Genomic DNA, 17,410 nt, shown 5'->3' with positions numbered 1-17,410 from the left:
TCTTTCAGTTTGTTTATATAATGGATCACGTTGATGGTTTTCCGTATATTAAACCATCCCTGCATGCCTGGGATGAAGCCTACTTGATCATGGTGGATGATTGTTTTGATGTGCTCTTGAATTCGGTTTGCCAGAATTTTATTGAGTATTTTTGCATCGATATTCATAAGGGAAATTGGTCTGAAGTTCTCTTTCTTTGTTGTGTCTTTGTGTGGTTTAGGTATAAGAGTAATTGTGGCTTCGTAGAAGGAATTCGGTAGTGCTCCATCTGTTTCAATTTTGTGGAATAGTTTGGATAATACTGGTATGAGGTCTTCTATGAAGGTTTGATAGAATTCTGCACTAAACCCGTCTGGACCTGGGCTCTTTTTGGTTGGGAGACCTTTAATGACTGCTTCTATTTCCTTAGGAGTTATGGGGTGGTTTAACTGGTTTATCTGTTCCTGATTTAACTTCGATACCTGGTATCTGTCTAGGAAATTGTCCATTTCCTGAAGATTTTCAGGTTTTGTTCAATATAGGCTTTTATAGTAAGATCTGATGATTTTTTGAATTTCCTCTGAATCTGTAGTTATGTCTCCCTTTTCATTTCTGATTTTGTTAATTTGGACGCACTCTCTGTGTCCTCTCGTTAGTCTGGCTAAGGGTTTATCTATCTTGTTGATTTTCTCAAAGAACCAACTTTTGGTTCTGTTGATTCTTTCTATGGTCCTTTTTGTTTCTGCTTGGTTGATTTCAGCTCTGAGTTTGATTATTTCCTGCCTTCTACTCCTCCTGGGTGTATTTGCACAGCTTTCATTGTGTCCCATAAGTTTGGGTATGTTGTACCTTCATTTTCATTAAATTCTAAAAAGTTTTTAATTTCTTTCTTTATTTCTTCCTTGACCAGGTTATCATTGAGTAGAGCATTGTTCAATTTCCATGTATATGTGGGCATTCTTCCCTTATTGTTATTGAAGACCAGTTTTAGGCCGCGGTGGTCCAATAGCACGCATGGGATTATTTCTATCTTTCTGTACCTGTTGAGGCCCGTTTTTTGACCAATTATATGGTCAATTTTGGAGAAAGTACCATGAGGAGCTGAGAAGAAGGTATATCCTTTTGCTTTAGGATAGAATGTTCTATAAATATCCGTTAAGTCCATTTGGCTCATGACTTCTCTTAGTCTGCCTACATCTCTGTTTATTTTCTGTTTCCATGATCTGTCCATTGATGAGAGTGGGGTGTTGAAATCTCCCACTATTATTGTGTGAGGTGCAATGTGTGTTTTGAGCTTTAGTAAGGTTTCTTTTACATATGTAGGTGCCCTTGTATTTGGGGCATAGATATTTAGGATTGAGACTTCATCTTGGTGGATTTTTCCTTTGATGAATATGAAGTGTCCTTCCTTATCTCTTTTGATGACTTTTAGTTGGAAATTGATTTTATTTGATATTAGAATGGCTACTCCAGCTTGCTTCTTCTGACCATTTGCTTGGAAAGTTGTTTTCCAGCCTTTCACTCTGAGGTAGTGTCTGTCTTTGTCTCTGAGGTGTGTTTCCTGTAGGCAGCAGAATGCAGGGTCCTCGTTGCGTATCCAGTTTCTTAATCTATGTCTTTTTATTGGGGAGTTGAGGCCATTGATATTGAGAGATATTAAGGAATAGTGATTATTGCTTCCCGTTATATTCATATTTGGAAGTGAGGTTATGTTTGTGTGCTTTCATTCTCTTTGTTTTGTTGCCAAGACGATTAGTTTCTTGCTTCTTCTAGGGTATAGCTTGCCTCCTTATGTTGGGCTTTACCATTTATTATCCTTTGTAGTGCTGGATTTGTAGAAAGATATTGTATAAATTTGGTTTTGTCATGGAATATCTTGGTTTCTCCATCAATGTTAATTGAGAGTTTTGCTGGATACAGTAACCTGGGCTGGCATTTGTGTTCTCTTAGGGTCTGTATGACATCAGTCCAGGATCTTCTGGCCTTCATAGTTTCTGGCGAGAAGTCTGGTGTGATTCTGATAGGTCTCCCTTTATATGTTACTTGACCTTTTTCCCTTACTGCTTTTAATATTCTTTCTTTATTTTGTGCGTTTGGTGTTTTGACAATTATGTGACGGGAGGTGTTTCTTTTCTGGTCCAATCTATTTGGAGTTCTGTAGGCTTCTTGTATGTCTATGGGTATCTCTTTTTTTAGGTTAGGGAAGTTTTCTTCTATGATTTTGTTGAAGATATTTACTGGTCCTTTGAGCTGGGAGTCTTCACTCTCTTCTATACCTATTATCCTTAGGTTTGATCTTCTCATTGAGTCCTGGATTTCCTGCATGTTTTGGACCAGTAGCTTTTTCCGCTTTACATTATCTTTGACAGTTGAGTCAATGATTTCTATGGAATCTTCTGCTCCTGAGATTCTCTCTTCCATCTCTTGTATTCTGTTGGTGAAGCTTGTATCTACAGCACCTTGTCTCTTCTTTTGGTTTTCTATATCCAGGGTTGTTTCCATGTGTTCTTTCTTGATTGCTTCTATTTCCATTTTTAATTCCTTCAACTGTTTGATTGTGTTTTCCTGGAATTCTTTCAGGGATTTTTGTGTCTCCTCTCTATGGGCTTCTACTTGTTTATTTATGTTTTCCTGGAATTCTTTCAGGGATTTTTGTGTCTCCTCTCTATGGGCTTCTACTTGTTTATTTATGTTTTCCTGGAATTCTTTCAGGCATTTTTGCGATTCCTCTCTGTAGGCTTCTAATTGTTCTCTAAGGGAGTTCTTCACGTCTTTCTTGAAGTCCTCCAGCATCATGATCAAAAATGATTTTGAAACTAGATCTTGCTTTTCTGGTGTGTTTGGATATTCCATGTTTGTTTTGATGGGAGAATTGGGCTCCGATGGTGCCATGTAGTCTTGGTTTCTGTTGCTTGGGTTCCTCTGCTTGCCTCTCGCCATCAGATTATCTCTAGTGTTACTTTGTTCTGCTATTTCTGACAGTGGCTAGACTGTCCTATAAGCCTGTGTGTCAGGAGTGCTGTAGACCTGTTTTCCTCTCTTTCAGTCAGTTATGGGGACAGAGTGTTCTGCTTTCGGGCGTGTAGGTTTTCCTCTCTACAGGTCTTCAGCTATTCCTGTGGGCCTGTGTCTTGAGTTCACCAGGCAGCTTTCTTGCAGCAGAAAATTTGGTCTTACCTGTGGTCCCGAGGCTCAAGTTCGCTCATGGGGTGCTGCCCACGGGCTCTCTGCAGCGGCAGCAACCAGGAAGACCTGTGCCGCCCCTTCCAGGAGCTTCAGTGCACCAGGGTTCCAGATGGTCTTTGGCTTTTTCCTCTGGCGTTCGAGATGTGTGTGCAGAGAGCAGTCTCTTCTGGTTTCCCAGGCTTGTCTGCCTCTCTGAAGGTTTAGCTCTCCCTCCCACGGGATTTGGGTGCAGAGAACTGTTTATCCGGTCTGTTTCCTTCAGGTGTCTCAGGCAGGGGTCCTGCCGCTCCTGGGCCCTCCCCCACGGGAGCCCAGAGGCCTTATACAGTTTCCTCTTGGGCCAGGGATGTGGGCATGGGTGAGCAGTGTTGGTGGTCTCTTCCGCTCTGCAGCCTCAGGAGTGCCCACCTGACCAGGCGGTTGGGTCTCTCTCTCTCACGGAGTCTGGGAGCAGAGAGCTGCTGCGGGCCGGGATCCGCGGGTCCACATTCTCTTTAGAGCACCAGTTTTCTAAGGGAATAACAACCCCAGCCTAATATACCACCCTGGGGAGACTGTTGAAATTATAGTAATCACTATCTGCTCCCAGGAGCGCTTGTTAGTAGACTGGTAAGACAAGGGTAAGAAAGTGTTACATAAATACAGCCAGTAAGTGCTTGTGCATTAAAATCATTTCTACAGAAATGCAATGGTTGACAAAATTTCCAGAAAGAAATCAAGACGTGTTTTCCTTCTTAAAAATGATATAAAATGACTTTAGACACAAGATTCTGTGTAGAATCCTCTATGTCTCAGTTTTTTTAGTGTTAAAAAGACATCAAATGTATCATAAGATATACACATTAAAATAGCTACAGGTCTCTCCTGTAGCACTGGGATATGGAAAAAAAATTGTAATACACAGAATAACCATCCAATGATGTTATAAGTCTCTTACTCCCATCTCCTGTCCTACATGAAAAGATAACAGTCATACAATGGCTTCCCAGAGCTAGAATGAGGTATTACAGAAGAGATTAACACTACATCCTAAAATTTAAAATAACTTTTAAATTCCTCATAAGGTTTATTTCTGAAAGTTCTTTATAAAATCAAGTGCCACTTTGTCTACAGAACATTTGAGCAATATCTTAACATGAACTACTGGCAAAGCTGTATTATGGTACCATATTCAAAAGCAAGAGCTGTATTTACTTTTTTTAAACATGTACTGAAACGTTAAGTATTAGCTATACAATAGACAAAGCCTTCTGTACCTTGCCACACAGGGAAGAGATCTGTTCCAACAGCAGCATGGAATTCTGCCTTGTGCAGTGCCCAGTCACCTCTCTGTACTAAGGAGTTAAAGAATGAGAGACTAGTAACCAGGAAATAGCTCGACTTGGGAAAAACAGCTTGACTATTACTCTCCCATCATTCCCTGAAAAATCACTAAGCTTAAGTATAAGAATTAACAATTATTCTTTCCATTATACATTATTTCCTTAATTATTAGTTTTGAGTATCTACTACAAAGAATAAAAACAAGGAGTGAGTAAAAAAAGAACCTCTGCTTTAAAAAATTCAAGGGTGCTAGCTTAGTCCATTTCAAACCAGCAATTATGCAATATAACATGTCTGTTCTGGGCCAGTGAGTGGCTCGGGGGTAAAGGTGTCTGCCCTTTGACAACCCTCCTGGTGGAAGGACACAAGCGATTCCTGCTAGCTGGCCCCCGATCTACACACAAGTGACCCACCCCCTGAGAAAACTCTGAATATTTCAGATATATATGGTGGCATTTATAGTTACTTAAAAGCACAGAAAGATGTATCATCCAAATAATGTTCATAAATCTATCATACTGATGGCAAGAGAAATATCTGAGCAAGTCAGAATTGTGTTTTCTGCTTTCCCCACATATTTCTAACATTCTCCTCTGATGCTCCTAAGCACAAAGGGGCCAAACAGGAAGAAGCCTTCTGCCCATTCTAGACACATATGTTAGTACATGAAGCATGGGGTAGGAGTTGGGGATAGACTTTAAAACTTTTCTTAAAACCATGACGAGGAAAAAATATACTGAATTATCTTAGGGCACGATCCAATGTCTAAATGTAAAGTGAAATCATAGAAACAGCTTCATGTGTGCTTTTTCTGCCCTTTCTTGATACAAGTGGGTTTGTGCAAGTGAGACCTTTTAGAAACCCAACTCTGGAACTGGGAGAAAAGTGTGGCTAAGAGTCACACCCACACACTCCACAATCCGTCTTTAGCAGAACAGTATCAAGAGAAAAACAGAGTCATAGAGAGGCAACTTGGCTTCCAGAAAAGGGAAAGTGATTCTTAAATGACATTTCGAACTAAATAAAGCAGTAAGAAAACACAAAACCAATGTGGGTGTATCCAGACAGAGTGCTGGGCAGGACAGTTCCAATTAATGCCACTCTGTGTGTAGATGTGGCCCGTGCTCAAGCCACATTATAACCGCATCAAGGAAGCCAGGTTCAGTCAGCTCCATATTCCTTCCATAATCCTGCCCACAGCAAGCAGTCTACAATGAAAGAAAGGCTGACTGGCTTGGGGGAAAGATTTCTGACAGGAGAATGTGGAGAAAACCCTTCCCCTGAAGCCCCATGAGTATTAAACAATGAACACAAGGAAGTAAAAAGCAACGTAAATCTAACACACATTTACCTGCTGGTACTAAACCACTCTACCTGACCCACAGAATGTAAAATAAAATGAACATATCAACAAAAGGATACAACTCAAATTCGATATCCGACACGTAACAGGAGGGAAGATCTGATAATTTTATCATCTGCACAAATTCTAAAGCAGAACCATAATAATGGAAAACCTAGAAGAGAAATTCAAATTGTTTACTACTTTAAATCCTGTAAATGAAATGAAAGCAAACAAATTACTGATTATTAGTTTAAAATTTTAAAAGCCTCACAGGTAGCATGAACACATCCGAAGAGAAAGCAGTTTTAGTTTTCAGAAAACAAGAGCAGAGCCTCCTTCCCCACCCTATTTCTTTTCCCCCACCCTCCCATGAATGCACATATGGGGGCATGTAGTGGTCTGAATAACATGGCCCCCACAGTCTGGGCATTTGAAGGTGTGGTCCTAGCTGCTGGCTCTCTTCTTCAGGGAGCCTTAAGAGGCTGGGGCTTGGGGCTGGCTTGTTAGATGAAGGCGGGCTTTTGCATTCTTTGCTTCATGCTTGCAGTTCAGTTTGTGTGCCATCAGCTCTCTGCCCCTGCCACCATGCCACCAATTTCATTTTAATTCATTAAAAGAATATTCTCAATAGAAGCAAAAAAAAATATTTTAAGAACAGATTATTTTACTTTACAATGCCAAAAAAGAGAAGTTGTCACTAAATCTTCTGAGTATAAGGTTTAGAAAGAACTGGAAATCCCAGTGAAAGACAGGCATGGCAAGTTGCTTATAGAAAATAACACTAGGAAATGAAATCACAGCAGAAGTGGCATCCTTTTCTCCATTGCCCTTTCACCAGAATGCACTAACCATCAACCTCTGTATTTGACATGCTCTTAAACTAGGTATTTTAAGATGGATTTCAAAAGCACATATAAAGGACCTCTTCTCCTGGCTTTCAATACTTAAAAACAAAAACAACAGCAAAAAAAAAAAGTCCTAGATAAATTATTTTAATTATTATATATTATAATTTACATTTGAAGAACAAATCTATAGAAGATATGAGGAGAGAATTAATATGCCTAATACCATAAATTAAGCCTAATCCAGGATCTGGATCAGGTCTCATCTCTAACCTCATTTAATTTTCCTAGTAACCTTGTAACATGTTATTGCTCTCGTTTCATAAATGAGTTGCCAATCTACCCAGGACTGTACAGTATGTAGCAGGTGAAGAGTCAAGTTTCAAGCCGGGCTTATGTAGCCATCTAGCTATCTAGCTTTTCACTGCTCTTGAAAGGATCACATAGTAACCTCTAACTCCAGATCAATTCAGGCTTACACTGACTTGAAAATTACCTCATTAAAACAGTACTCTACAGCTATCAGTCTCCCCAATGTGTAATGTTCATCACACAATGTAGCTCAAAGACTCAATTATAGGAGTTCTCTGAGCTATGCCGGTGAGCACAAATCATCATATGTGTTAGTAACAGCAAGTAAGATTCAAGAGTATTTCATAGAACAAAATGGAACAAATGGATGATAGCAAAAAAAAAAAAAAATTAAATGTAGTACATTACCTTAGGCAAAATATTCTTATCCTTAGATGATGCTATCTTTTTGGCAAGAAAGCAGGTATTTAAATTATATGCACTAACATTTGTAGGTGTAACTCCTTTTAAACAAAATTCAGGAAAATTAACTTCAAATCCAAACTGAAAAGAAACCAAGAGAACTCAATTATAGGGGTTATGAGTAAAGATTAATATACTTTATTAGAATGAAAATATTGAGAAGAAACTGATCTACTTGCATAAATAGATATACAAATGTGAACTTTTGATACCGCAGCTCAGTGAGTAGTTCTTCCTGTTAGGTACATACTGTACTATTAAGTTAAACACCAATCTTCCATCGAAAGCTCAGTGATCCTTGGTTAGTCAGCAACAGTACACTAACTCATTCCAAGTAACCTCGCTGGTACACATTCAGTGCCTGCTTCCTACCAGTGTGTGAGTTACAGTGAGACAGAGCTGCCTGTGTTCTTCACTACCAGACACGTAACACAGGGCCTCGCACAGTTGACCTTCAGAGGTGGGTGATGAGAAAGGCAGTTACCACAGAAGTAGCAGCAGTACGACAGTTAACAGTAAAGATGAGACAGTTCTGACCAACAGGACTTCCTGTGCCATTACTGTGCACTCATAAGTCAAATAGGTCCTATGAGTTATTATTATCATCCCTGGCTTAGACAACAAAACAACTATGGTACCAAGAAGTCACACAAAACCGAAACAGAGTCAGGATTGGAATTTAGGCATTGTAACTCTAGAATCTATATCTTTAATCACCAGAATGACTGTCGACTGAAAGCTATGAAACAACTCCAGGTTTTAAATATATACTGTGGACTGATGGGTGTGTAGTTTCATACTAAAGGAGTAAAAGAATCCCATAAGAACTCAGGCATGATCTGCTCACAGGTAAGCACATGACTTCAGAAAATGAAAAGGCAATTCTCAAAATCACATTGTCAACAGTTCCACTATGGCTCAATGCTAGTTAATCAATCAATTAATTAATCAGCACTGAGCCATAGTAAAGGATTAATTGATTAATTAATTCTATTAACACAATCTGCAGAGACCGTTTACCTGAAGACTGAATCTTTGTAAAACCTGGATAAGCTAGTATATAAGTCTAGACAGACTTGATTCGAGTGAGCTGGTGTGTAAATGACCAAGATCACCTAAGGATCCATAGGTAACTGCTCCCAGTACTGTGTCTGGTAGATAATACAGCAGTCAAACAAAGCAACGTGGGTAAACAACATGGCTAACGTCCAGCACTGTTCTCAAAATACCACACTCTACAACAGCCACACCTAAAACATAACCACGGTGACTACTAAAATCACAGCTAAAAAAAAATCTAATAAAATGTAAAAATTGGACCAACTGTAGTTTTCTGTAGCACTCTGCAGCTCAGGGGCCCCTACTAGGAGCAGATGCACTGTTTATATCTTTGCAGAAAACTCCACTTGGTGTCAGTAGAGAACATCCTCCCCAGGGACCCTGGCATTGACTTCAGCTGTACCTAAGCAAAGTCCAAATGTCTTTTTTTTGTACAAGGCAAAGCTATGAAACCAGTTACCTTTCGTTCCCGCATCTGAATCTCTCCCCTCCACAGTTCCCTCGAGTCAATGGCATTTCCGAACTCCTCTAAAGGTACAACAGTAGCTGAAAGGTATTCTGCAATTTTCTGACAATTTCTGTTTAAAGAAAAAGATTTTGATAATTAAATGATGGTAATTTTTTTAATGGCTACATTTTAACTACAGCCTAGGAGAGGAAACTGCAATTTTCTATTAATATTAATTATCCATTAAGGTAGTCTCTGGGGAAGGGCTGTTACATTCACTTATATTCAGAGTTATCACCCCTAACTATATAAAGAGAACTTCCAGTTACTGCTGGCTTAACCATGTCAGATGTACACACAGACTCAATGTCAGTCCCTCAGCCTCAAAAAAACTAAACTGCCACCCTGAATGACCTGCATGGCTTTTATGACTCTCATGGCAACACTTGGTCACAGGCGATCTTGACTGTAGGCACTCTGCTTTGCCTGTATTTCCATGCAGGGAGCTCACCGGCATCTACTGCTATGCCTGGCTTAGTAAGCGTTCTTTAAGTGCTTCATTTGTTACATCGAAAATGAAATCATGAGGTTAATAAGACCTGTCTGAGCACTAAGTTTGGAATCAAAAGTAGAGGGCACAACTGACCTCTACTAATGCGTCATAAATGTAGCTGTGTGTGCCTTGGCATGTGTGCACAGAAAGCAGATGGATTATGACGAGTACAGTGGAGCTGCCACCCTAGTGCACATAGGTCCTGAAAGCCTAAGAGTGCACAGGGCATTTGGAGAAACGGTGCTCAATAGTGACTATGCATCAGCCCTGACAGGATCTACTAAGACCTTGAACATCTTAGAACTAGGAAAGGAGGACAATCTAGCTCCTGATAAAGATACAAGTCTCTAATCACAGTACAACAGACACCTTCACCTCCTCACATTAAAGTACTTTCCAAAGGCTCAGTCTATTGAAAACCTGGTAACAGAACGACATATGACCAAAGGAGCTTACGTCTCGCAGTGACTTCCTGCTACGATAACTTTTGCTGAATGCCATTCCTTCAGATGTTTCAAGGCCCCCACAATGGGCAAGCACTCTTTTAATTTAGGAGGATCTTTGTCAGAAGGCAATAGTATTACATCTATCATTGCTCTACCTAGAAAAGAAAATCGTAATTTTAATAATATTTATAAAATAATTTTATAATTTGTTATTCATTATATTGTATATAATTATATATATTCTAAATTATCTATAATTTATAATATATTCTCTATTAAAAATAATTTTAATAAAAATATATGAGTTCTAAACAGTGCTTTAAACAACTGAATCTTAAGCTTACTTAGAAAATAAATGACTATTTTAAAACTGTGCACACCTTCAGGAGTTAAAAAATATAATACTCCACCATTTGAGTTCATGCCATGCTATATGGAAACAGCTAGCACATGCTAGAAAACAATGAACTATATCATAATTGCTTGCCAATTCTCTAGCAGTAGCTAACTATATGGGTTGCTCTGGAGGTCATCAATGCCAATATATGTAACAGGGGGAAAAACTATGCAATTTCATTATATCCTCCTACATTTAATTTTTTTATCCAAAAGAGAATGAATGAGTATAAAATTCCAATGCTCAAATAAATCATTTCTCTTAAAGAATAAAGCATTCAATATAACCAATTATATTAGCATCATTAAGAGAAAAACTTACTTCATACCATTTTAAATGATATGAAATTAAAAATTTATTGAAATACCAGAAAATAAAATGAAATAAAAAACAAATAAAAATTTGAAAACCAAAGACATTTAACTAGATAAAAATAGCAACTGTATAAAATTTTAGTACATATTTTTAAACTGACACATTTGACTGAAAGAAATCTGATGGGCTGAAGAGTAGCTTAACATGTACAAGGCTTTGGGTTCAACCCTTGAGTGAAAAAGTTACAAAAATGTTTGTAAATGCATTCAGTTATTTTCTTTTCAATTTTATATGTCCGAGTGTTTGCACACATGAGCGTGCATTTCTGATGCACCATGGAAGCCAAAAGAGGGCACTGGAGTTATAGATGGTCGTGAGCTGCCATGTGAGGGACAGGATAACCCAGGTCCTCTGCAAGAGCAACCAGGGCCCTTCACCACTGAGCCATCTCGACCAACCCTGTATTTTCTATACAGGATTCTGTAGTAAAGTCGGGCTGTACATACCAGCTCCTTGAATGTAAGAATTTTATGTGTGTGATTCTTTAGAACTACCTAGCTTTATACACCCCTGTATATTCAGTTCCCAGAACAGTGCATGACATACAGTACAGACATCACACAAACATTCAGTCAACAAATGGTATTCAATAATGAAAGCATTCATTAAAAAAACTGCAAAAGTATTTAATACCAAATTTTGTGAATAACTATTTAGTAATATAAAGAAAAGCTACGGAGACCAAAAGAACAATATTTATGGATAATATCATACAGTATTTTATAAAATATGCTTCCCATTTTAGGAGCAAAAGTGGTTTCTATTTTAAAACTGCTGAGTGAAGAGCTTCATCCTACTGCCCGACATTCCATTTGGTGATGTGTATGCTATCTGCACCATAAAAGAGTGTTATCCTGACCATCTAAGTTAAAGAAGCAATTTGTCCTGGAATTTACAGGACTGGTATCCTACAGAATATGCTGAACTCGTCACTCATTCATAAAATGTAAGAAATACAAATGATCTAAAACAGTTATCATATTACCAGGAGCAGGAAGCTTGTCTGATAACTGATGCAGATTTTCTGCTGATTCTTCATATAGACTACGATAAAAGGATACAGTTAGAGAAAAATGCCCTATATCAGTACACATATATATCATATAATCCTAATAGTCAATAATGATCTGTATGCTACAGTCACACATGCTAGATACATTATCTTATTTGACTCAGCTGACAAACCCATGCACCAGTAAGATTAGTATTTCTCCTTTCAATAAATGTCCTAAAACCATGGAGCTATGTGTGAAAGCCATATTTCACCCTATAAGTACAAGCCCACAACCAAAAAACAAACAGAACCAACGATAATAATAATGGGAACAAAGACCCCAGGTCATATTTTTTATATTCAATATAAATAATAGACCAAACACTTTTCTAATCTTCCAAGCAAGCCAGTAGTAGGCTTTAATAATAAAGTACACTGCTTTTTCTCTGAGATAGTTAAGTCTTCACTGAGAATATGATATTTTGCTCAGATTCCTAAAAACCTATAAGTTTTATTCAGATACTGAAATTCTGTTCCCACAATAAGTTTTTATATAGGATAAAGGTATTTAAATCCTTCCTCATAAGGTAATATTGTCTAAAACAAAAGCCTAAAGCATGTTATGCTAATTATAGTTTCCAGGCTCCCTCTTGTGGAAATAAGGTGACTCCCACATCATTTTTTCACAGTGATAAAACATGAATCACTAAGATCTTTGTAAGGCTCAGTGAAGGCATCTTAGAAAGTACCTAAGAGTGCTTCCATACTTAGTGAGTGAGGAAGCAAAGGACTAGATGAGCTAACTCCCTAGCTTTGCCTCACAGAATCGAACAGTACATTCCTAACTCCTAGTCCACAGTTCTTCCCTCGTGTTCACTGTTTCCTGCACACCAACACAATGTGACACTAAGAAGAAGGAATCCTTAAAGCCTATACAATTTATAGGTAAACCACATGAATACTAAGACAAAGCAAAAGCACTGCCTGTCACACAACAGACACTAAAAGGAAAGTCTTAGGAAGAAAAAAGTCATCACAACTTAGTGTCTGGATCATTCTCACATTCTAACAAGATTCAAGAGGCTTGCAAGAGAAGTCAATTGGCATTCCTCAGAAACCCTACGGATTACAAAAAGTATCAGAAATGTTGAAGAGGCATATAATTGGGAAAACAAATCCCACGCTTCAGTCTCAGAGACCAAAAACACAATGTGCTTTGTTTGAGTGTTATCTGCTAGCATTAAATAATTCCCCAAGTCAAGCTAACACAGGATTAGACAGAATTTAGCTTCAATGATAAGCTAGTGCAAACGGCATTCTAGCAGTTGTGTAAGCCTAAACAATGTTCTCAGGTAGCGATCAGATGAGAGGTGTAATCTGCCCAGGGTCTTCCAAAACTGAAGTATTAAATAGTGTAGTTGATTAAAATTCCCCTACTATAGTTGCTAAAATATCCAGTCTTTTCCCTCCTGTCTCAAACAACAGGGCAGTTGCATATCTGCAAGGCAATACAGGCACAGACGCATACTCAGCCAAGGACAAGGACTCCCTGCTATTACTGTCATCTTCTTCAAAGCACTCAACAGCGCTCTGACATTCTTCCACATTTGCTTGAAGGACATCTTCGATTTTATCTTTTTCAGCATCGAAATGTATCTCTTGCCAATCAGAACTACAGAACTAACAGAAGATGGTGGTAAGTGATGGAGTCCTGTCATCATTCATAGCACAGACATTTCCTATAGCTATTACAAAGCCAACAAATCAAAAGGCAGCATTAAACAGAGTTGATTCATGAAGTGCTGTATAGTAGGTAAGGCGTTCACTAACAGCTATTACCTGGTAAAATCCACATATTGCTTGCGCTGCAAAGAACCACTTCCTGGAGTGAGGGGTGCCGCCCACTGAACAAGCTTGAAAACAAATCACACTTATTAGAAGAAAGGCAGACAATAAAAAAAGCAGTCACTGTAACAAATTACTGCTTAGAGAATTGTATAATACTGAAACATAGTTTTCTAAGTTATAAATCTGTTGCAAAAAATCCAACCTGCTTAAAGGAAAAATTACAAGTTTGCATTAATTCAAACTCAGTATTTCTTAATCATTATTTAAAATCTACTATAAAGATGTTTTAAGAAAATACAGCTAATACTCAATTTTGCCTAGGTAACACAAAACAAGTAGGCTACTAATTAAAACCAATTCCCTCTCCAAAGACTATGTAGACATGGTTCTACCTGGTCACAGGCAAATGTTCTACTTGGAAAATGCAATACCATAAAATAAACTAGAGAGAAACAGACAGACAAAGAGAGAATATGACCTCAAAGGTCACCCTGAAGCATATCTCAGAGGAGTCAAAAGAAATTGAGAGCAATGGAGAGAAACCAGATTCAAGGCTAGGAAGGGAAAGGGAACCATGAGTTAGTTTAACTTGTAGGACCAAGGTAAGGTGCTGAAGTGTCAACTGAAGCTTTTCTTCCAGACTGAAGCTCAGCAAAATACTGTGTCCTTACTGGGAAGCCCTGAGTATTAGTCCTTACGGGAAATGGACCACTCCATTTGCCTTCCTGTTACGTCTTTATTTACTCCTTCCTGCCAACATGCAAGAGGTCCTGACCTTCCAAGAAAAGGCAATTCCTCAGAACAGTCCCCACCCAGGCACTGCAAACCATTCCCCTCACTATTGAAATCCACAAATCTATTTCTCAAAGCGGTAGTTCCCAATGAAGTCCTAGCTTCTCCTGTTCAAGATTGCGAATCCCTTTCCTCACTCTTCAAAACCCCCTAAAATGCTGCCTACTTGTGATGGCCTCTTCCTCATCAGCTTTGCCATGCCCTACTGGACTTTTCGTTCCTAACATGCCATTGAAATTATACTCGAAGTTGCTAATAACTTTTTACAAAATGGTTAATTTTCAGCTTTGTTGATATTTACTCTCAGCATAAGTCAGAGAAGAATCAAAGGTGACAGTTGCGACTGACTGTATGACTCCTTTCCCCTTACATCAGTTGGATCTGTGGCGCTAATTCTGGCTCCTTTACGGTCTCTTAAAAGTGGTGTTCTTTGACTACTGGGGATATTGAGGTTTTGTTTTGTTTTGTGTCTTCCCACCATCTATAAACAATATCCTCTTTCTCATGGCTTCCATCTATACCCAGACGATTTTATAACTACATCTCCAGCACTACCCTCCTGTAGTTTGAGATATAGGCATATTCAATTTTTATATCTTCAATATCTCATTAGGCAACCATCCATGTGTTCTGAACAAGTCATACTTCCTTCTTAGTAATGCCACCAGTCAGACTTCTAAAGCCATGTATGATTCCTTTCTCCTAAACTAAGCCACCTCAGCATTAAGACAGGCATTCTCCCTCTAACTCCCCCTCAGAGCTGGCCACTGCCTACAAACTGCCTGAGCCCTCCTCGCCCCCATTCTTCAGCTGATCTTCTGTAACAATCCCATCTCTAATGTGCCTAACATGTCTGGTACAACTAGAGTACTTCAGAGCAGATCTGCAGGTGGTGGGGACAGATAAAGCAGGTGCCATGCAACTGTGAGGACTCCAGCTCACATCCCCAGTGCCCATATAAAAGCCAGGCAGGTGTGGCAGACACCTACAATCTCAGCATTTGGGAGGCAGAGAAGGGAGGTTCCCTAGGACATGCACACATGATAACAAGCATATACACATGAACATCCCACACCCACTTAAAAGACAAACAATGAAGAAGAAGAAGAAGAAGAAGAAGAAGAAGAAGAAGAAGAAGAAGAAGAAGAAGAAGAAGAGGAGGAGGAGGAGGAGGAGGAGGAGGAGGAGGAGGAGGAGGAGGAGGAGGAAGAGGAGGAAGAGGAGGAGGAGGGAGAGGGGAGGAAGAGGGGAGGAAAAGAAAGAAGAGGAGGAGGGAGAGGAGGAAGTGGAGGAGGGAGAGGAGGAAGAGGAGGAGGGAGAGGAGGAGGGAGAGGAGGAAGAAGAAGAGGAAGAGGAGGAAGAGGAGGAAGAGGAGGAAGAAGAGGAGGAGGAGGGAAGAGGAGGATAAACAGGAAGAACAACATCTGATCATCTTCCCTGCATTAAAAATTTTAATGGCTGTTGACTACAATTAGGAAGAAGTTCAAATACCCTGACACAATTTACAAAGATGTCTATATAACTATTCCAACCTAGCTTTTTAGTACCCAAACCATTATCAAAAAAAAAAAAAAAAAAAAAAAAGTGCATCATGCAGTGAGTGACCATGACGCTACTTTCAGTTTGCTAACCAATCACTGAGCATCTTACTATTCAGTGTTATACAGAGAAAGAAAAATATCTCAATTTTTTTTCCTCCTGGTCTTCTGATATAAACTCATTTTCCCCTCAATGGATAACTAGAAAAAGTACCTGCTGAGAAAGATGAAGACTAGCCAGAAAACCAATGATTGGTGCTGAGAGTGCTATTCAAATGTCTATCAAGAGTTGTAGGTTGGTTACTGTAACAAACATGCTAAGACAGGTAAGGATATCCCAGGGAAAATACTAGCAGAAAACACTCACATGAAAGGAATTCACGCACACTTCCCAATACTGACGGCCCAAAGAAAATACACTAGAAGCTGGTGAAACTAGAGGTAAGTTGCCAAAGCACAGAAAAGATGCTAAGCCTGTACAAGTTCTATGATGGCAAAGAACAACGTGATGCCCAGCTATTTTCAATAGTTTTAACAAAGAAACAAAATACTTCAATTGTAGTGTATCTCACGTTTTAATTTGCAGAATACACAGTAAATATTACCTTTACTACTTTTTTCACTGTCTTAAATATTGAAAACCAATCAGTGTTTTGAATTTTTTTAAATCATACTCTGTGTGTGTGTGTGTGTGTGTGTGTGTGTGTGTGTGTGTGTGTGTGTGTGTGTAGGCACCTGTGTGTCACAGCTCTGTGTGGAAATCAGAAGACAATTTCTAGGCTCCGCTTGGAATGAACTCAGGTTATCAGCCATGGCAGCAAGCAACCCTATCCACTGAGCCATTAAAAACCAACAAGAGTTTTTAATTAGCTTTGATAAGAATGTTATAGGTCATGGAACAACTCTAATGTCTAATTGATTATTGTATTGGAATGATCTCTCATGCCTTCAGTACACTGTCACTTGCAGAGTTCTGCATTACTGGGGTAAAGGTGTGTCTTATAAGAAACATGCACATATAAGCAGAAAGAATACTTTCATGAGAACCCAGTCTAGAATATTCTCAAGAGCTCTTTTACATACACATTTAATGCATGAATGAGGGAAAATCTTTGCTGCAATAGTAGCACTGTCTAAACTTCACCAACTTCAGAAATTAATACGAGTACCATTAGAACTTGGACAATAGGCTAGTGCAGCACCTACATACTGGAAATCAATCCTTAGGGGCGAAAGCTGCCCAAGAAACTGAAGGTCCTCTAATAAGGAAGGGAACAGATTATAACAGAATCATGAGAGCTGCAGCTCTCAAAATGACATTTTTCCTGCTATCTATAAATATTTCCAACAGCTTTTAGGATTTGATCTGTCTCCATATTCCTATTGTCTGGGCCTTTAAAGGATATTATCAGATAAAGAAGGAAATTATTAAAGCAAATAGAGCTATTTGTAAAATGCCAATAGAGCTAAAAGTAGGAAAGATTTCTTGCCCAAAAGAGTCAGATAAC

At 38.9% G+C, this 17,410-nt stretch overlaps 1 protein-coding gene across 3 annotated transcripts in view; it reads right to left on the bottom strand.

The window, feature by feature from the left end:
* Mtbp (MDM2 binding protein) overlaps positions 1-17,410 on the bottom strand; it is an 84,183-nt gene that overhangs the window by 65,067 nt on the left and 1,706 nt on the right. For all 3 annotated transcript variants that reach the window (NM_001130717.2, XM_087558674.1, XM_087558675.1), the window contains 8 exon segments: positions 4,422-4,494; positions 5,911-6,005; positions 7,399-7,533; positions 8,972-9,089; positions 9,969-10,113; positions 11,716-11,774; positions 13,253-13,404; positions 13,564-13,637. In NM_001130717.2, the coding sequence (NP_001124189.2) occupies positions 4,422-4,494; positions 5,911-6,005; positions 7,399-7,533; positions 8,972-9,089; positions 9,969-10,113; positions 11,716-11,774; positions 13,253-13,404; positions 13,564-13,637 (851 nt within the window).

Source organism: Rattus norvegicus, chromosome 7 (genome assembly GCF_021556685.1).
Source record: "Rattus norvegicus strain SHRSP/BbbUtx chromosome 7, alternate assembly SHRSP_T2T, whole genome shotgun sequence".
Taxonomy (NCBI): Eukaryota; Metazoa; Chordata; class Mammalia; order Rodentia; family Muridae; genus Rattus; species Rattus norvegicus.
Note: the sequence above shows the minus strand (reverse complement) of the source record. Positions and strands in the feature narration are given on the sequence as shown.